Source organism: Pelmatolapia mariae, linkage group LG22, assembly GCF_036321145.2.
Source record: "Pelmatolapia mariae isolate MD_Pm_ZW linkage group LG22, Pm_UMD_F_2, whole genome shotgun sequence".
Taxonomy (NCBI): Eukaryota; Metazoa; Chordata; class Actinopteri; order Cichliformes; family Cichlidae; genus Pelmatolapia; species Pelmatolapia mariae.
The window spans coordinates 17,628,054-17,649,745 of record NC_086245.2 but is presented as its reverse complement, the minus strand read 5'-3'; the positions used below and the strand labels follow the sequence as shown (position 1 = coordinate 17,649,745).

At 42.0% G+C, this 21,692-nt stretch overlaps 1 protein-coding gene across 3 annotated transcripts; it reads left to right on the top strand.

Annotated features, from left to right (window-relative positions):
• Positions 1–214: 214 nt before the first annotated feature.
• Positions 215–21,487, top strand: tpd52 (tumor protein D52). Of its 3 annotated transcripts, none has more exons than XM_065470844.1 (7): positions 215–362; positions 13,960–14,090; positions 15,138–15,286; positions 15,731–15,832; positions 17,237–17,278; positions 18,087–18,135; positions 19,498–21,487. In XM_065470844.1, the coding sequence occupies exons 1-7, from the start codon at positions 344–346 to the stop codon at positions 19,621–19,623; spliced, it is 618 nt and encodes a 205-aa protein (XP_065326916.1). In that variant the 5' UTR covers positions 215–343; the 3' UTR covers positions 19,624–21,487. The 3 variants fall into 3 exon arrangements, with proteins under 3 accessions (XP_065326916.1, XP_065326914.1, XP_065326915.1); XM_065470842.1 differs by lacking the exon at positions 215–362 and adding an exon at positions 8,210–8,923; XM_065470843.1 differs by lacking the exons at positions 215–362; positions 17,237–17,278 and adding an exon at positions 8,215–8,923.
• Positions 21,488–21,692: the final 205 nt, after the last annotated feature.

The following is a 21,692-nucleotide window of genomic DNA, read 5'->3' as shown; positions in this document are numbered from 1 at the left end:
AATCTTAACCTAAAGCCTAGTCTTGCGCTAACATATATATACTACTAAACTATTGCAGATATATATACATTTTCTTGTTGTACAGTAAAAAAAAAAAAAAAAAAGCCAGAAACAAATAATGACGTGTCCTTGATGCGCAGCTTTGCATTGTTGTTGGGCTAAAACTTGATCCACGTGCTTGCTTCTGTTTACACTGCTGCGTGCTGACGTCACGGCGAACCCCACCCCGCACGGCGGGCTGCCTGGCAACATGAGGCAGAGAACAGGAAGACCCACAGTAGGGAAGTGAACAACCTGCGGACCCTGAGTAGAAATCGACGAGAAACAACGCTTTGGACGGACAATGGAGGATGCAGACAAAGGTAATTAAATCATCGACGTGTGCCAGTGTTGTAATAGATGTTTTAAAACTACTTTTTCCTTAGAGAAAAGTTAGCGGACTAGCTAACTTTGTGCTGTGACTCGAGTTAGTTCGTTGAGAGCATATGCTACCTCTCGCCATACGAATAAAGTGAGTTATTTTTGAGACGGACAACAGTGTGAAGAATTTGAAGAAGAAAATAACTTTTTTCAGCAGCACCACTGCCAGAGATTTCTAGAAAAATGACACGGAAGTGCGGTGTCACACCACAATTTGTTTTTTTTTTTCCAGCATGTAAACCACCCATTAACTTATTAGGTGAAACCACAAACGCACATTTTCAGTTTTTGTGTGAGTTAAAAACTTTGACAGGCAGTGAAAAAAGCAGTAAAACACTAGTCAACAACATATTTTGTAACTGACGGCTTAGCCTGTAAGAATGGGTTACACCTGTTTGACAGCTCACTGCTTTAACTAGTTCAGACAAGTCACGCTGTGCTGTTATGCTCTTTCAAATGTTTCTTTTACACTGAAAAAAAAAGTTTTATTTTGAAATTTGCGAACTCTTATTCTGTGCCAAAGTGGTTGTGAGTTGTGGGTTTTGCTGATTTTTCTCGTGCCAAACTACAGCACAGTTCAGTAAACCAGTTCAGTTAACCACAGGTATCCTGAGTGTCTTCTACCTGCATTTCTGTCTTTCACCTCGTTCCTCTTCCTGCACGTTTGCTTTCCTATCAAGCAGCTGTTCTGCTCTCTTATGTACTTAAACACAAATGCTCCTGTCTGAAGTCCATATGTCTCTGCTGTAGTACAGAAAAGTGGACATTTGCACACAAAAAAGCTTGTATGGCCACCTTTTTGTATTATTTTATTTTATTCTATTTCATTTGCACTAAAGTGCTCGTGGAAAGAAGCAAAGCACCTGAGTTTTATTTGTTCACTTAAAATGTCATGTTAGAATTCTTGACCAAATTTCCCTGCAGCACAAACAGCCTTCACCCTCCCCTGGATTCTCAAAGGTAATTTTCTGATGGTTAAAAAATTGTTGTTGTTTTTTTTTCAACTTCTTCTTCCCTTTTTAATAACGCAGAGAGAGACCAGAATTATTGATGTAACTGGTTCCTGATTGATAATTTGTGCTTCTCCATATCAGAAGAAATGAGGTGTGTTTCTGCATCACTTTCTGTGTTGCTGCCAGTGGACACAATAGAAAAGAATGCTTTACTTGGCTGTAAATGCCACGCTTGTGAAGCCCATTCCTGAATTAGAGTTGCAGGTCCTGAACACATCCTTAAGTAAATGGTATCTTAGTAACTGTTTGATCTGGGTTCTCTTTGCTCATAAAGGTTTCTTGTGGTATGCTTTGGAGGGTTTTCCCTTCCCACATGACATGTTTTTTCACTGTGTGCGTGCAGCGGATGCACCAGTAGATATCTTGTCTTTTAGTGGTTTTATAAGTCATTGTATGTGACCTTAAAAAACACAGTTTGAAAAAAGGCGAATGCCAGATTTCTTTTAAGGCCGTGCACACTTGCACTACAGGCTATTGTTCATCAAAATCGCAATAAAACAGGCCTGTACCACAAGTAATCACAAGAAAGTGAAATTGCGTAGTTATCAGATAAAGGGGAAACTCTTTGCCAATCTCTAACTTTACTGCAGCCTTGAGGTGGTGTCTGTTTACCTCTCTAGGCAGCAAAAGTAAATGATCTGCCTCTCTAGATGTAATTTTATCACCTTAAATATCATCATAGGAACTGCTGTGCTCTCTGAATTTATAGTCACACTGCTGTACGGGCAGCCAAGTTCGTTTCAAGGTCAGACTTTTGGTATGGTAGCTGTATTTTACTACCATCTGTACCTGCATCCTCCTCGTGGAAGTTCAGGCCGCTCAGTGATAAGTATTTGCTTGCTTCAATACAATAACCTCCCTTTACGTTATTTATTTATGTATTTATTTTATTTATTTTAAGGGAGGGTTTCATAGGTTAGATGCTTCAATCCTTTGTCAGTAATTCAGGTAAAGCATTTGCAAATAACTTGGTGAACAGGTTTTTTGCAGGACCAAGGTCGGAGAGTGCTCTGACTGGTGCCTCTCAAAGGAGTCTGCTCTCCCCTGATTGTGTGTCTCTGTGCAGATGACCTTTAGATAACAAACGTGTCTGTTTGTGTCCTCCGTTTTTCTTGCAGTATAATGTTATTTTTCCATAGTGAATGTTTTCTTCCCCTTAAACTCAGGTTCAGTGAAATTTGTGGTCGACTCAGATTTGCCTTATGATCTTGTTAATCTTGATTTGTTCATCAACATTTATAAAGCTTGAATAGACTAGAAAGAGGTTATTGGTACTCTGATAGATGCCTGAACCTAAACGCCTTCTCACTCAGTCATATTGTTCCAGGTCAATGTCAAGGACTGTAGAAAGTTTTTGTACTCCAGACTAACTTTTATGTTGTTTTGAATGTTGCCTGTTTCATTTTCTGCATACAGGCTTGTGGCTCGAATCAGTTCAGAAAGGACGTGGTCAGGTTCACCAGCCCGTGTTGTTTTTCAGCTACCGGTCTAATGAGATTGATCAGGAGCAGAAGCCAACATTTTTGGCGTTATTAGATTTCTGTGATGCACAACTGTCTGCTTTCAGCTGTCAGAGGAAGTCTCTCACAAACAACATCCCCACCCCAGTAATGCAGATCCGGTCGTTTGAGCTGGAAATACATTCAGCACAGCCAAATCATACTTTAAAAGCTGCAACCACTGCATGTGTTTATGTAAAGGTTTGCTATGATTTGTTCAGTCATGCCAACAAATGTCATATTGGGCTAGAAGCTGTGTCAGTCTGGCCTGGACCTCCCATTTAGTGAAAACCAGATGTGTGTTTACCAAAACCATTAGTATTTGAAGTCTACTCAGAAATAAACCTGTCAGCAGTCATGGCTGTCGTAGATCATTTTAAAAGGACTTTTTGAAGGGTTTGATGTATGCGAGAAGCTGTAGCCTTGAAACCTGTAACTTTGAACGTTGGTGTCGCCAGGTTTGCACATTTCATTTCAAAGATTAAAGGGAACACCAGCTGTCTATTTGAAAACTTTGTATGTGGACCTGATAGTTGCCTGAAAGAAAAAGTTGGCAAATATGGTATAAGATACTTTATGCTGGTCCAAAAAGTCTGAAGTTTGAGAGAATACTCAGGCAAGGATGCTTTTAACCTAAATATATACATCACAATGCAATGCATTTAATATTTATGTGAATTGTTTGACGTTTCAGCAGTAAAATGCAGTGATAAATATTAAACTGAACGAAAAAGAAACTCAAAGGTCATTAAATTCCTCTACTTTCAGTACAGCTTTATGGAGAATTTTTCACTGACTTGTGAGATTTGGCCGAGCACCACTCTCACCTGCCTGGTAGTTTATTTTCAAGTGAAAGACTGCAGACAGAAACTTTGATAAACTATTTAAAAGAAAGTACAGTAGAGATATATAAATTATTACTCCCAAATAACCAAAAGTTCTTTTTTATTTCAGGTTACTTCTGTCCCTGCTTTCATTATCTTTTAATTGGTACCTTACATGACAGTAGAAGGTTTGGCAGACCCTTTTTTTCCTGTCTGATACCTGCTGTTTTCATCTAAACTCCATCACTTCAGTTATTTAAGGTTTGGTAACACAATCAGGTAAAAACTTAAACTTTTAGCGTTTATTGGTATTATCTTAAGCCCGGCTAAGATGTATAATGACTGCAGAAAGTTTTGGTTTCATTACTTTTTTAATGTGCTGTACTACCGTGCTGCTCTATACACCATGTCCTGTATTTGTAGTGCAAATAGAGTAAGATGGTGAATCTGTTTTGGAAGTAGGCCACACAGCAACAGCTTTCCAATCTGTTGCCATATATTAGATCTTGTATTTGGAGAAACAACCAATTTCTAGTGTTTACCATTGTTTGAAGGATGAGAGGACTGACACCCTTTTCCAGTTTGAATGGTTCATGTACAGCTGTGTTCTGGGTCGGTTAGCTGTTTCCAGTTGTTTCCAGTTGTCTTGTGCGCTAACCACCTGTAAGCAGCTGCTTCACATTTAAGCAACAGATCGAGAGGAGATTTTTTTCCAGCCTGTCAGACTAACTTTAATCAGCTTTTATCTCCATGTTTGTCTTAAGTCGTGTAGCCAAGAGTCTAGATTGAATGCACATGTACAGTATCGATGTCCATCTGAGGTGTAGCCACTTCCCATCATGCACATCTCATGCTTTGTGGGCCTAGTCAAAGTATTCACAGTTATCCATGTCTCATGATTCCTGTTTAGGCTAATCGTGTGACAGGCTCTGCTTTGAATAGTAAGGTAATTGATCGTGCGCTGTGCTTCATTAGCCGCTCTAAAATGGCTGTTTGTTTGTGGTTACAGTCACAGTCGACGAGCGGCAGGGGTTGTTTTGTGTTTCTGTTTGTCTTGTAAATCAAATGCCATGTTTTGAACTTATTCTGTGAAAATGTCTGATTTGTGACCTTGACTTTCATCATTTTTAATAATATAGCTATACAAGCATACTGGTTTGTGTGCATGTGTGTCTGTGTGTGCTGTTTTCGGGGGGGGGGGTTGTGCTTTGTTTTAACAAGTATCACATGGATTAGGGGCTCCACTAATCAGGAGGGCTGCAGAGTTATGTTGAGTTCATCATGTTGGGAGGCCTGTCCAGTCTAGCTGAGAGAGATTACTGTTTGCTAAGATATAAAAATGAGTGTGCCGGTTCGATCCATTTCAGTACAGAAGGATTCTTGTAGAAAAGTATGTGTGCTTGCATCTTAATGAGGACCTCTTGTATTCATATTTAGCTCTATATTTGTATTCTGAGACTTCCCAGTTTAAGAAAATATTTTTTTCTGCTAAACCGACCGCCTCATACAGGCTTTCAACTCATATTCTGCCTGAAACAATCACTTTCAGCTCTTTCACATTTCCTTCTGATTACCCGCCCTTCGTCTGGCTTCCACAAAGTGAACCACAAAGTCTTTGTGAACACTACTTCCTCTTTTTGGGAGTATGCAAAGTCACAAAAACAAACCTACTGAGGGACATAATTTCTTATTGTTTATGTTGTGGCTGACTTGTGGGGAATGTCCTAAAATGCCAGTTGAGAGGGGAAAATATCTGTTGTCAGGAAATCCCAAAGTTACAGAAGCCAGAGAAATATTACCTGCAGTTGCCAAGCGAATGTGTAATGTCTCTCAGCACTGGAGGCTGTTTGTATGCTGGAGTACTTGAAGAAGTGCCAGTAATACTAATCATTTAGACTGTTTTAAGAGAATGTGTTCGTACATTTACTGAGACGTTTATATTGGACTGTTGTTGTGCTCATTTGCGTGTTGAGGCTTGATAGTTTGCCGTGAGCGACTGCAAACGCATTACTTCTGGGTTGACCTTGCTAAATAGAAAAGCTGTGTAGTGGAGCCTGGCTAGTGTAGCTGTAGTGTTATGCTAGTTAGCCTTATATGACCAACAACTTATTGTACAGACTTGTCATGTGTACTGTAGGGTTTGCTGTTACATTGAAATTCATCATCTCCCTGTCACCATCATTGTAATACCTCTGCTGCCATGATGGGGGTTCTTTGATACTGAGTTAATCTCAGTCACCTGTTTTCCTCAAATGGAAAAAATGAACATGTTCATCACTTTGATGTACAGTTAAGTAGAAAAATAAGTACATCCCATTAAGATTATTGGCTTTTTCCACATTTCAGCTAGTTGGCATGTTTATGTCTTTGAAACATTGCTTACAGTTAAAGGTCCAAACCAATCCAAATGTAATCCTTTTTATAATTTTGTATGAAAATGAGATCAGACGATAACTATGACCTGCTTATTCAGCAAGTGCTGTGTTTTGTATTTGTATTTTTCCTTTTTAAGGTGTGGGATGCCATCAGACCAAGAGCTTTAGAAAGAAAATCTGGATTCGTTTTAGTCTGATGAGGATTTAAAAAGGATCTCCAAATTGTTTGAAAGTGGAAAACGTGTCACTACTGCTGGTGCAGATTTCAACTGTTTTCCTATCTGCCCAACCAAACAGCAGACCAGCCAAAAAACATCACCACAGTGTCTGCAGGTAGCTCAAAGCACGTTCATCTACAGTGAGAAAGAGAGGGCAAACATTCACATGGGAGGCTTTCCCACAAACAAGCCTTTGGTTCTAAGAAGGCAGAATTTGAGTTGTCTTGTGAACATGCAGGAAACAGATCAGGCCTGTTGATTAAATGCGCAGAAGAACAGCATTGCAGAAGAGTCTCGTATCTTCCAGTAAGGTTGGTGGTGCAAAATGTTGATTTGCTTTGCTGCCTCAGAAACTGAGCAACTCGATGAGTTAATAAGAGAGTTTTCTTGCTGTGTTTAACTTTATTCACAGGTACCGATTTAAAGAGACTCAAATGTCGGGTTGTACAAAATATGTAGGAGGAAAAAATGTCAACTTTTTTTTGACTCTAGTTAATCGTGGAATTTGTCTCCTAGTGTTTCAATACTTTCAGGAGAGCACCGCTCCTTCTCTCTAAATGTAAGGCATTTCCTGGAGAGGATCAAGCAGACAAGCACGTCTGGCTTTCTGCAACAGAAGAATGGTGGCTGCACAGGCCTGAAGGGAGCTCATGATTTATGTACATAGTTTTTAAATTCTCCTTGTGAATATTTCTGTACTGATGTGCTAATTTTCCCCGCAGCGATACCTTTGCAGAGTTTAAATCTTTACCACTTCAATTTTAATGGTGAGTGCTGCTCGATACTGGTGCTGCAGCACATCTTTCCAAAGTTATTGAGTAATTTTAGGGCAATTTTACATCCGTGGTTGAGTCTGCTGGGATTACTTATTATACATCAGGGGAGAAATAAAAAATCGGCAATCTGCTGAAGCGTTTTGGGCTTTCCCCAAAGGAAAATCACCAGGGTAGTAATTGAAATATATTTGAATAAAGAGGGGTTTGATATAACCCTTCCTGTTTTCCCTGTGATTGCCTGGATAGCCCCCCACCACCATCTCTGCAAATTGCACATTTGCTTAAATATAAAATACATTTTTGATTATTAAATGTCCAGAACTAACAGGAAAGTCTTCGTCTGACACGTCTGTTAACTAAAAGTAAATTACTAGGTGGGTAACTGAGCTGATAACCCCCAGACCTCAGTTTAAAACCAGTAAAAACTCAGTATATGATCTTGCTTTGAGCCGACTTCACTCTAATGTTTAAACTAGCCGATGTTTGTTTTGTACCTCCTTCCACAATGCTCTCGAGCTCTTTCAGGGATTCTGTTCGTTCACCGTTATAAAACTTGTGCTGCTTTTTTCTTTTTCAACGCAACCTTGAAAGCTTCAGTGTCTAATATGTTGCCATCTACGCTGCTTTTTGCACATTTGATTGAAATGTGACAAGAATTGCACTTATGTTTTCCTCTCTTTGTGCAGCCTAAATACCTGCTTTATGTCACGGCTCTTTCTTTCGTGTTACAACACGGCACAAAGTCTGCTTTCAGGCGAGAAAAACTCAATCAAAAGAGTTTGTTTTCGTGTGATGAAGGTCTTGCATTACAGGAGCTTTCTAGTTCAGGGAATGCCATTGTTGCAAGCAGTTTGTGTGAGTACACAATCTAGCACTTGTTCCCTCTACCACTTCGCGTAGCCTCTGGCACCCTCTCTTCTCCTTTCTAGCTAAATAGCATTACCGCTGCTTCAAGCTGGACTGTCCACCCTGGATTAGAGCTTTGCTGTAATCTGGGACACTGCAGATTATGCTTTTCATCTAATGCGCCCCTACACAATCACATCACATGACCGGCTCACACAAATGGGGTCGCTCTCATTTCCTCCTCGATTGACAGGCTGGGAAGCGAGGGAGGGCGGGAACTATCGGTGGAACCCGAGAGTATTGGAACAGGAGTACCGTGCGGTATCGCAACAGCAGCTAGGCACCCGAAAATGACAGCGATGGCGCTCACGGCCTGCAGGATGGACTAAGAACTGACCTTTGGGATTATAGTGGAGAGGAAGTGGGAGGGTGTGTTTTTTTGTGTGTCTGTGTGTGTGAGCCGGCTACAACAGCTGCTTGAGGGGACAGGTAACTTATTAACAGCAAGACAGGAGCAAAGGGCTCACAACACCTTGGCCCAAAACAGAAACCGATATTTAAAAATTGGCATCACTGTAGTCACTCTCACCTTGTGACTACCTGAGGGCCGATACAAAACCTCCTTCCTTGTGCATGCACACACTTGGACACTCGAGTGTGTCTCCGCATGTCTAGCAAAGAAGGAAACAGACACAAGCAGCACGCGCCTGGGTCACATGCAAACAATCAGCAATAAGCACTCGGCTGGCTCTGCTTAGGTAGTGCTGGTAAAAAGGAGGTGGTAGTCGCTCCGGCCGGCAACACGCTGAAAGCTGTAAAGAATAAAGCATGGACCCTCTGGAGGAATACCGCTCTCCGTTTGACTTTGAACAAGGAGTCAACACCAGCTATCTCTACCTCTCCCCAGCCTTAAGCGACACACCGCCCAGCTCACCAGCTGTCAAAACCAGAGGTAATCACAAGGAGAGAAGGGAGAGGCCGAGTGAAGGGTGTGTGTTTTTCGTGTGTGTGTGTGTGTGCTTGCTGGATAAAAAGACAAAACATGGGTTTGGTTCATTGAACAGGAAGAATTTGGGGTGGGGGCACAAACTGGAGGGGGAGGGAACAAATGATGATTGTTGGCGATGCGTATGACAGCATTCTCTCAATTTAGATGTTTCTAGATCTCAGACAGAGTGTCGATCTCAGACCGTCATAACTCTTTAAACTTCAGTCATAATTATGCTGCTGTACCACACGGCGCGCCGTGCCCTCACTGCTCTCCGTGTTTTCCTTCTTTTTCCTAGAAATGTAGAAAATAAGGATGCATTGACTGTAAAACTGTCCATTTTTCTGTCTTGGGGAAACAAAGAAGTATTCGCTACAGTAGTTTAAAGTTATTCAGCTCTTTATCACGCTGTCTTTGAACATTTATCCAGTGCAGAATTGTTGGTACTTGTGCCATAGGTAAATGTAACAAGGATGATAAAAACCTCCTCATTCTGCAGTGTAATACTCTGTTTTTCTCTGGTTCCTTGAAATACCACTTCATGTCCATTCCCGCCTTCTTTACACCGACTTTGTTCCTGATTTTTATTTACCTTTTTGAGCTTTTGGAAAATCTGGTATAGTAAGTCAGATCTAACGTCTCATGAGGATCGTTTTTTGTCTTCTAATTCCAAATTTTTAATGAGTTAGATATAAACAGAACAAGACAGACACAGAGTGAGGCACACGGGACAGTTTGTACCATAAGTTATTGGGGGACATTTTTGCCAAACGTCCAGTACAGACTGTCCATATCAAGTTATGCTTTGATTTTTGTCTCATTTTTACAATTAAGCCTTTCCAGCGAGTTCTCACAGGCAGCAGTGTTCATCATCTGTTCCCCAACCATCATTCCTCCCATTACAGACTCATTCAGCTGCGGTAGGAACCTCCTGTTGTCATGGTACCTGGGTCTGTGAACCAGGATTTCAAGTTTTGTGTGAATTCATTATTCTTTCCTTTGCGTCATGAAGATGATTAAGAGTTTTAGTTTTGTACGGTTTAGTCTTGAGTTTGGTTCTTTCTAGGGTCTCTGAGTCTGATATTAGTTTCCTTTCATGTCTCGTCCCTGTGTTTTGTCCTCGGTGTCTCCTGTGGATGTCAGTCCCGTCTGTCATAGTCTTCGTCTCTGTGTTCTGTCTTTAGCGTTTCCTTAGGTTCCCCAGCCTGTCTTATGTCTTCCTCTCCCTCTCTCCGTGTCTTAGTCATGTCTCTGTGTTCTGTCTCCTGTACCTGTTTCCACGTTCTTTGTCTCCCCACTCTGTCACGTGCTTCCGTGTCCGTTTACCTCCTGTCCTACCGTCAAGCTTTCATGTCCTCGTCTGGGTTGCTATGTGTATGTCACTTCCTGTTTTATTTTGACGGTGCCTCGTCTCATGTGTGTTATGCTCAGTTTTGCTTCTCCTGTTCTGTTACTCAGATTTGTTCCAGCTGTGTTTCCACCTGTTGCCCTTCCTCTCGTTGTCCTGTGAATTCAATTCCCCAGTCTTCCTCTGTTCCTTGTCACGACATCGTCAGCTCCCTGGCTGTGTGCGCGCTCCATGTGTCTTAGTGTTCCCAGGTCCTCGTAGTTTCTGTTCATGCTGAGGTTTTAATGCCTCATGTTCTTTAACGCTAGCACTTTAACGGTCCATGTAATCCAAAACATCTCTCCAGAAAGAAATAAACTTTCCCACAATGCATGCACATATATTTTCAGCATTAAGCATCCATACATTAACCCTTCTGTGTGGTCTAGAAGAAGTGTAGTAATAATTTTTTTTTATATCAGATAAATTTGCCCCTGGCTTCCCCGAAAAACTTCCCCCTTTTAGAAATAATGTTCCCCCATGACTCATCTTCAAATGTACAGCCAAGGTCTTTTTCCCAGGTCATCCAGAGACCACTGGTATTCCTGTTTGTCAGGGGCACCTTTTATACCACACGGATGCTTTACGGCACGCTGTTGAAAGTTGCAAATAACACAGAATGGGTTTATTTGCATGGCTTCTTTTAATATAAGCTCTAATTCTAAGTATTTCCTCAAGAGGTGAGTTTTGATTGTAGGTATCCGGATCGCTGACTGTCACATTTCCTGTTGTATTCGCTTGCATGTTTGTTTACATAATAAGGTGGCCAATATTTTAGGCACCACAAGGTCAGAAAAAACTGCACGTATCAGTCAAGTTGCCGCTTTTATATTAAATGTCATCATTTTACCCTGCTGAGCATTTATGCTAAATTTCCTTCTAATTGGTTATGGGTGACAGTGTGCTCGGTGACCTTTAACCTTTGACTACCAGTATTAATTCATTCTTGAGTCCAATTAAACATCTGTGCAAAATTTGATGAAATTTCTATGAGGCGTTTGAGGCAGGTCGTATTTATGAGAATAGGTTTGACAGAGATGGAAAATCTTAAAGGATGTTCCTCATAATGTTTGGAGCTGTTTGTGTGCAGACACACACACAAAAGTGTGCAAGGATTGAGTTTGATTTAACTCAAATGAGACAATAGAGCCCATTAAGGTGAACAAATAGCTTCCTATGCACAGTGCCATTCTTATCTTATTCTTTCGTAACATTCTGGTTGTGTAATACAACTTTATTGATTTCCATGTTTATGGGTGTGTCGTCTGGCCCTTTATGACAAAGCTGCATTAGCGTGGTTACCGCTATTCGATGACTAGGCGACATCGCTGCTTTCCTTTTGACTCGTTATCACAGGAAAAGAGGGACAATCAAAAAGCTCGTGGTCTCTATTTAAGTGCACGTCTTCGTTGTTGCTACAATACTGACAGACACACAGTTGGGTGCTCATAGGGCAGGATTGTTAAGAGGAAATGAGCTCAAATCATAGAGGTTGGGCAGGGATGTGGGTGAGTATGCAGTTTGATGTCGCAAGCCAAACTTCTGCCTACACTCGCATATAAACTTCTCTATTTGTTTCTCTCTAACTCTCCCTTTGTTTCTTTTTTTTCCCCCTGTCATGCTCTTAGCACCTACTGATGGAAACACACCTACAAGGCATGCATTCACTCATGCAGAGCCACTTCCACATTTACAGAGGTGCCCAGAATTTTACATAACCCGATGTGCTTGAAGAAAATGAGTTCCTGAGCGCATATTGTAGGTTATCAAAACATTATATGTACCAAAATAAAAAAAGGATGGTGTCTTATTTTTTTCTCTATCAGCACAGCCGTTATAACAGGAAGTGTCTATTGCAAAATTGTGATGTTGTAGTACGCAGGTTTGTCTGCATATATGGTGTCAGGACTGTATCACTAGTAGAAAGAAGAGGGGGGTAAATTCAAAGGAGCGTGGAAAAGCGCTCAAGGGCAGATGAAGTGAAACACCCCACAGGAACAGAGGGGGTGGTTTCAGGACTGAGGGCTAAATGAGAATTTCCTCTGTGGTTCTTTTTGCCTAATTACCATAATGCCTCGTTCAATCGTCAAAACGATTTGCCTCGGATTTTCACTTCTCTCGCCAAAGCGTGTTTTGACATATAAATATTTGCGCTTGTGAGGTGTCCAATCCGCTCGCCTTGTCCCCTGGCGTTAATTAAATGTAAAAGGAGAAGCAATTAATGGCACGGCCCAGCTCCCTCAGCTCGTGATAATAATGTGTGTTTTGAAGGCAGAGGAACGTTATTTCATTAACGGCTCTCCAGACGGCGTGAGGCAATCCCGCTGTCTTTGTGGGAGTGTGCACTGCTAGATTTATGTGATTTATGTGATTTTTTTTTTTTTTTCTCTCTCTCTTTTTCTCTCTCCATCTCACGCTTTCACAGTGGTCCGCATTGAAAGAGAGAAAGGGAGTCCTCAGTATTTGGAATGAAGTGGGAGGAGGAGGCTGGAGATGAAGATGTATTTCAAGTACCATTCCTTTTGGCGAGATTGCACGTTTCACCGCAGTCTCTGTGTGGAAACAAAATGTATCACCAGCTAAAATAATGTGCATTTTGCTGTTTATGCCAAATCCTGACCGCAGCTGGGTGACAGCTCAGTCACTGAGAGGAACATTTCCTATATTCATGCAGTGAACAGGTCAAACTAAAATGATTGGCTGCTGGCTGCTTACGTGACCACCTTCAAATGCACTTTTTCTTTTTAAATCCTGAATAATAATAAGCAGCTGCAAATACACAGAAGCTGCACCTGATGTCTTCATTTCATTCTTGCACTATTACATATATTTCACTGTTATTACATAATTATTACAACCCCAGTCTGCTGAGAAAATTGCACATGGCCAAATTCTCTTACTCGTTAGGTTGATCCAACGCTTTAATGAAACTTACACTCTTCTCTATTTTGTGTGATGGTTCTGCCTCCACGCTGAGGTAACAACACTGCATGTGTATGAAGTTCACTCCAGCAGTTCCTTTTTCTTGTATTCTTCCCCTCACACTGAGTTATTCAGCTCTGGGGTTTCCCCTTTTTCCTTTTTTTTTTTTTTCATACTCTCCTATTTTGGGTTTTGCGTCTATACTTTAACTTCCTTGAAATAATTTGACTAGATACCAAAAAAAAAAAAATGACCTTAGGGACAGATTTTTGTTCCCCCTATTCCAGCTCACTTCTGGCCCAGAACATCCTTATTGGGTGTCATACTTTTGTTTCACAGATCCCAACAACTCCTCCTCTCACACTGTCTGAGCCGAGGATGTCTCCATCTAGAAAGTTCTTTGTATTATTGATGCGCTCTTGTTCCTGCTGAGCACAGCTCTGTCAGAGTCATCAACATCCAAGACAAGCTTGTACTCTATATGCCGCGTGTGTGTGTGAGGGAGATGGTATAGCTGGTCTGTGCAGGAAGAATTGTGGAAAGCTTCACTCCTTAATCTCTGTCACATGTTAAATCACCAGACATGTCTGTGTATCTTTAAAAAGAGATCACTTCATTAAATTTTGCACTTCTTCCTGAGTAAAAAACATTGTTTTCTTTTCTTTCTTTTTTTTCTTTTTTTACCTCCCAGGTTCCCAGGGCCATCCGGACTCGGTCCCAGAGGTGGGAGAGGATGCAGTGACGTCTGTTGGTGCCGCGTCCTCAACAATGCCCGACTTGACGGAGGAAGAGCGTCAGGAGCTGCAGGAGGAGCTGGCTAAGGTCAGGAGGGGTCAAAGATTTAATAAGCTGTGATTCAGGAAGATCAGATGTTGGACATGAGATGTGTGTGTGTGTGTGTATATATATATATATATATATATATATATATATATATATATATATATATATATATATATATATATATATATATATATATATATATATATATATATATATATATATATATATATATATATATATGGAGATGTTTCCTAATTATCAGTAGTTCCTGTGGGAACAGAGCGAGATAAACATTCACGCTCACAGTTTGGGATAATCAGTTAACCTGACAGGATGGATTGTGGGAGGAAGCCAGAGTACCCAGAGAGAGCCCACACATGGGGGAACATGCCATGCTCTTTAACCACTGAGAAACTAAGTTCAGGCCTTTTCACTTAAAAAACGGTTCACAGCTATTTAAAACAGCTGAATGTTGTTGCTCCAGGACCTCACCTGGTGGCGCGTTTGACCCGTGTACTAACGGCTCGGTCCTCTCTGCAGCTGCCTGGGTTCGATTCAGCCTCAGGGCCTTTGCTGCTGCCTGTCACCCGCCCTCTCTGGCTCCATGCTGTCCTGTCCGCCTCTATCAGATAAAGGCTAAAAGACTCAAAAAATTATTTTTTTTAACGAGTTATTTGGAGAACAGTAATTCTGTTCAGTGGATTTAAAGTATTTTGATCAAATGTCGCTCAGTGGAGTAAACGGCTCATTTGTCGAGGAATGTATTTACTGCAGATTTAATGAGATAATTTGTATTTGTAACAGCAGAACGGTGGTGTTTGTGGGGGCTGGCTCCAAATAAATTGGAAATGTCGCCACGGTCATGCGGTTAAACAATGGTGGAGTTTTTTCTTTGACCTGGAAAAAATGTGTTTTGAATTTGGGTCTTTTTATAATGGCAAATACTGGATGAGCCAGACTTTACATGTTGGGGTTCAGATTTATATGTAGAATCAAGTGTGTGTGTGTGTGTGTGTGTGTGTGTGTGTGTGTGTGTGTGTGTGTGTGTGTGTGTGTGTGTGTGTGTGTGTGTGTGTGTGTGTGTAGGTCGAAGATGAGATCCAGACTCTGTCCCAGGTGCTGGCATCCAAAGACAAGCAGCTGGCTGAAATTAAGAGGAAGCTGGGCATCACTCCTCTTAATGAGCTGAAGCAGAACATCACCAAAACTTGGCAGGAGGTCACTGCCTCCACTGCGTAAGTACTGAGCTGCACGCTTTTCACGATGCCTTCATGTCAGCCGGCTGAAAGCGTTTGCTAAAGACTTTTTGTAGTATTTTTGTCCTTTTCCCGTCCTGATCGAGAGCTTTCTTATGCATCATCCCTGTACGTTTTCTCTAATTGCTCTGAAAATACGGATAACTGTCAGCGCTGAACGAAGAGAAAACTGTCAGTGCTCCTGACAGGCTGCCTGTGGCCTGTTTGAAATTGTTTGATGGGATTCACATTGAAGGAAATGAGCAGCATTCTGATGCTCTCTGGCTTTTCTTTAAAATGAAAAAGACACTGAAGTTTACTTCTGACCTTGATGTGTCTCTTCAGGCTTTGATCCTTCAGTCTCTTTTCATCACATTCATATCCTTTTTTTTTTTGCTGCCCATCACTCCTCTCTCTCTCTCTCTCTCTCTCTCTCTATTTCAGCTATAGGAGGACTTCTGAAACTCTGTCTCAGGCGAGTCTGAAGGCTACAGCAGCTTTCACAAATATGGGCTCAGCCATCACCCGGAAGCTCGAGGATGTCAGGTGAGTCAGACGGGGAGATGTCAGCGAATCATATTTTGTAATCCTTTGAAAAGCCACAGTAAAAATGGTTCTGCTGTGCTGCACCTGTCCGTCATATCACATGTGATAGAAATGTGTTCCTGTAGCGGTTAGAAGGCCTGAGCTCCTCTTTTCCTTCTGTCCTTCCTCAGCGTTTTACAAGAGACCACACTCCTGTCTTTCTTTACTAACCACTAACAAAACTCATTTTAACAAGATTCAGAGTCAGGACGTGTTTTTAAGGTGACAACTTTAAAACTGGGGACAGTGTGAGACAGCTCGCCTGCTTCCGTTCATAACGCACCCGCAGGCCCACATGAAACGCATCTTTGTTTAAAGCATAAGCAGTGGCTTCCATATCTCCTGTATATCCATTTTCTGCCTTTGTTTGTGTTAAACAAATGAGAAACGTGCGATAATCAGCATCGAAACAGCAGAAGTGTTAGTAACTCACAGCATTGCTTGGCTTTTGCAGGTCACACTATACGTCTAATAAAGTTAGGTAAGACTGCTCACTTATTTAAGGCCAATTAAAGGAGGTTTTTTTTTTTTCTTTTCATACCATCTTTGTGAAATGTGTTTGAATGTGGGACTGCAGCGGTCGTTCTTCTGATCGATTTCAATTTGCATGAATAACTTGGACATTTTCCTGCATGTTTTTTAAAAAAAAATCAAATTCTGCAGAATGAACTGAAATCAGGGGTGTTTTTATGCACTAATGTGTTTTATTTAAATCTAATTAGCCTGTTGCACCACTTTGACCAGCTTCTTATTAAAGGGCATATGTCCCGGTGGGTTAGGTGTCAAACTGTGCGTTCAGAGCACCAAACGCAGCACTTCCTGTGAATTATTCCTGATTAAACCCGGCTTTAAAAAAAAAAAATCAACAGCAGATTGTTGCATTTGAGATGTATCTCTTGTTGATCCTCCTTCTCGTGTCTTAGTGTGTCTCCCCTCCCCTGTCATCCTTCTTCTCTCTGGATTACTGAGCCGCAAACAAGATTATTAGTCCTCTCAAAGCTGCAGTGTGCTGAGAAGAGCAGCCTCAAAGACTCGGGGCTGGTTTCCATGGGGGGGTGGGGGCTACTGAGGGCCTGACAGGGGTCAGAAGGGTGTGTGTGTGCATGTGTTGTCCTTTTGTGTGTGCGTGCGTTTGATGACATGATACTCACCCATAACTCACAGGATTAACACGTACCCGCTGTGTTAATACACAATCAATCTTAATTGGATAAAGTGGGATTTATAGGATTTATGCACTCGGTAGAATAAATGAGGGTTTGTGCTGTATGTTGTGCTCTCTCGCTCTGTGCATGCTCTGCTGCTGCTGTGCTAAGATGACCACTAACACTTCCTCCTTTTCTCCTCAATAACGCTGTCGGATAGCGTAAAGTCATTGCAGCACTCGGCTAGCATGCCCGTCATGAGGTAAGAGAACCCGAACCAGTTCGTGTGAATGTTGGAGGCTGCTCAGTGTCTGTGGGCGGCAGTAGACAGACAGAAGAGCGTGTTTCCTGTTAAATAAAATAAGGCCTGACAGCGTACCCTAATAATACCGAGAGACCGCTGGTGAAAGCCACTTTATCTGCTATCAGTGAAGCTGCAGCTTTAATAATCTCGCTCCGCCAGGCCGCTGCTGTTTCGTCAGGCTCACAGAGGTTTAACAGAAATCTAAAAAAAAAAGAAGAAGAAAATATGAAGATGCAGGGAAACGCCCACCTGCACAAACTGCTCGCCTGGTTTTTGTTTTTCTGCACTTGGAAAGAAAGTTCTGCCCTAAATATGGCTCTGCTTTCACAAAACCTGGACACACACGTAACCAGGTTTTGAAGGAACTTTTTTTCTTATTTGGTCTGTAAATATAATCAAAATTTTCTCCTGGTGAATCCAAAAGTTCAGCTCGAGAGCGCACGCACACGAGAGGCTTTTCGGAAGACTGTCCTCTTGCCCTCTTCGCTCTGTATTCCCTTTGTGTGTTTGCATGAAAAACAAGCCCTCTTAGCACTTTCTCAGCTGAACAGAGAAGAATGGGGTCACTTTAGAAAATCCCGCATTGTGTGTATCGAGTATCAGATAACATGACCTTTAAAGGCTGTGCTTGCAGTGGGTGTCCTGCTCTATTTTCCTTTTGAAAGGAAGACGTGTCTGCATCTCGTCTGGGTATGATTATGTGTGATAACTTCAGTCATCTTTTTTTTTCCTCTCCTCTCTGTCTTCTGTCTTTTTCCTTTCACAGAAACGCACCAACCTTCAAGTCGTTTGAGGAGAAAGTAGAGACTCTGAAGGTAACGGCTGGATAAAGGACCTTGATGCCGTCTGCAGACGTGCCTGTGTGGATGTAGAATGGCTAGGAGTTCTGTGCACAAACTTTATTCCACTGCATTTTGGCGTGACGCCGCAGTAATGAGGTCGCGTTCAGTTCGTCATCTCTTTTCAGTGTCCGTGAAAAGAGGAATTCGGCTCTTAAATAACTTTTTAATCAAGATTTAAAGTGAGCCTTTGTGGCTTCTGAGAGCACGCGGTGTCCTTGGTTTCTTAGTTAGATCCATCTGTCGCTCCGCGTGTCTGGTTTAAATAATAAAAATAAGATAGTGGATGTCAAAATGCGCAATTCGAGGCCTTAAAAACCAGCGGGTGATGTCAGATGCCCTCCCTGAATTAGTCCTGCCACTTATCCAGGCTTGGGACCAGCACTAGGGGTACAGGAGCTTTATGAACCCTCCTTTAGCAAAGTCTAAAAAAGAAGCATTATTGTTTAGCTGGATAAAGGCTTTCAGTTTCCTTCATATCCTTAGTAGTGGAAGCTGTGACATTATTTGACTCATTCAGGTCACAAAAATGTTGTGCAATATAAGTTCCCAGAGTTATTTAAGGGTCATGTAACACTCTCACTGTTTTCAGCCTGGTTGCGTGTGACTGAATGTTGATGTATCTCCTACCGCATGGCAGGAGTTTGATGAGACGGTGTGCAGGGTGGGTTGGGTATCTGGTGATGTTAGTGGTCCTGTTAATGTAGCGGGCCTAGAAGATGTCACTGACTGCAGGTAGCTGGATCCCAATTATCTTATCATCCCAATTAGTGACCCACTGTGCACTGGTATAAGTTAGTGATGAGAAAAACACATTTCTGTGCTCTGGATGAGTCACACCTTCCACTACAAAGGATATGAAGCACAGCTTCTGTGCACACTCACATAAAATGATCCCCCTGAGTGCCCCCTACTCAAATCTGAGAGGTTGTCAGATGATGATAATAAAATGATGGTTAAAAATATGCAGGGATTATAAAAAATAGCAGTAAAATGCAACATATTGCATTAAATGTGACGAGTTTAATGCTGCAGAAGTTTTTTGATCTTGGGATTTAGCGTCAGAGCCGTAAAACAAACATTTTAAGTTGAGTTCATTATCTTAAAGCTGAGCGGGCTCTCAGTGCTGCTTTTTTAAAGGTGATGGCTTCACTTAAACATTCCTTTATTTAAACATTAAATGTTGCCACAGCCTAATAAATGAGGCCTGATCAAAGTGAGCAGATCAAAGTGAGATTCATTTCATTGGTTGTACAGATGCTGGTGTGTGCGCTCTGTTCTAGTAGCTGTAATTCCAGCAAAGTAAAACCAACGTTGTTTTCTTTCCTCCTCCCTCAGACCAAGATGACTCCATCACCATCCACCAGTGAGACCGGCATCCAGGACGGCGGTGATTCTCCAACCGCTGAGGCTTCGCTCAATCAGCCAGACAACTCGCCCTCCCAGGAGGAGCCGATGCACTGAGAGGGCCTAACCACTCTTGACCCCTCCCCAGCCCCTCCTCGCTCTCTCTGTCGACCCTCTAACCCCCCGGGCCATCTACACTCTCCCCCTAAACGCTGCGTGCCAGTTTCCCTTTATTGGAAACCAATGACTCCCTCCCCCCCACACTCCCAGCCTTCCTTGTGATCTAATTGTCGGATCTTTTCTCATGACACGTGCTCTCACTTGTTAACCACCGCGGAAAGTGAAAGCATGGGATGGGTGCAGGCATGTGGTCTTTTGTGTATCTTCGAGTCTCTTCAGGCTCACTGTGGGAGAAATCCTCCCTGCTGTGCCACTTTTCCTCTTCCCCTTCATCTTCTCCCTCTCGCACTCCTCATGCCTCTGCCTAACCTGCCAAACATGCGCCAATTTATTATTTTTTTCTGTAGAAACATAACAATTTTTGTGTTTTTTTTTTTTTTTTTTTTTTTTTTTTTCTGGAGAGTAGAAAATTGCACAAAAAGTTTTCACTCGTTTAGTGAAGGATTTACACATTGGTATGTGAACCAGGCAGTTGTAGGCTCCTAGCTTCTGCATGGCCCTGTGTTATGTGTTAGTTGTTATTATTAGAAGCACTCGTTTGCTCTGCTTCCATTTTGGGGTCTTTTTAAGTTTACCTTGTTTTGGGCCTTTTTTTTTTTTCTTTAATTTTTCTTACAGCACGATTGCAAAGTAATTTAACACTGCGTTCAAAGAACAAAATGTAAAAATGTATGCCTTTCAGTGTCATATGGGTGTGACATCTAGTGCGAGTACTGTGGGTTAAATTAGTCAGTTTTTCACAAGTGCAAACACCGACTCGAAAATAGGAATTTCAGAGCACAGGATGGGGGTGAAACACACACACCCATACAAAAAAATCCCCCCTCTTTCTTTGCCTTTGTGATGATGTTGTCAGAGAACGATCTCCACGCTCAGATAGTTACAGGAAAACTGCCAAGATCAGCGGAACAGAGATAGAGCAAACACAGCGTCAAGGTTCAGCCTTGACCCGAGGTGAAAGAGGAAAAAAAAGAGCCAGAGTCAATATTTAAACACTTCATTGTTCCTGCGTGGGAGGTAACACCTAAACCTCCCCACGCTGTGCGTGATAAAACGCCTAGCAAGAGGATACTTCACTGATATGAAATAATATTGTAACAGAGAAGGTTTCCCTCCCTATTTTGAATATGCGCACTAAGCTTAACAGGCTTTTTCCTGCTTTTTGGGGGGAAGTTGCATAAATAATTGAAATTCTGATTCTGGTGGTAGAGTTTTGGCAGACTGCACAGGTACATACAGTATTGGGTAAAAAAATAATTGCTGCTTTCAGAGATCGATCAACATTTCTGAGTGTTGAAGGTAAACTTAGTGGTGCATCTTCAGTGACCACTGTTTTCAGCTCGCTATTGATCCTCCACATCCTAGAAACTATTAAACTACTGAACAATGAATGAATCGAGTTGCGTGCTACCCACGGGTGCCAATGGAGGCTCAATGAACCTCGAAGGGCGAACAGAGCCAGTGTGGAGTCAGCCAGGGCTTCCTCTGAGACATGAGCGTAACTAAACTACTGATTTGTAACCCTTCCCCTCTTCTGGATGCGCGACTGACCTTGTGCAAGTCTTCTCCTGCTGGTGGTCCAATCGTGTGTGTGATTCAGCTCGCCCTCCGCCGTTAACGTCGCCACGTAGACCGAGGGTCGGGAACACTGCTTTCCAGCCATGAGCAAATTTGTTGCAGCCTTTTATCTGAGGCGTTTTTATTTGGAGTCGTTTATTCAACACACACACACGTTTGTTCATGAATGGAACCATGGAGACAAGAAATGCACTCTAATTAAAAGACTTTTGAAGTAACCTGACTCAGTGCTCATTGACTTTGTGGGAGGAGTGGGGAGTCACTCAGGCAACATTGCTTACCCCACTGTGTTTATTCATTAGTTTCTATGATGTCATTTTACATTAAATACGCAAATATTATAGAGCTGCAATACCTCAACTGAACACAAGAGGGCAGCCAAGATCAGAAGCTCTGCTTGTGGTGCTTTTACGTCTCAGTCCGACCCA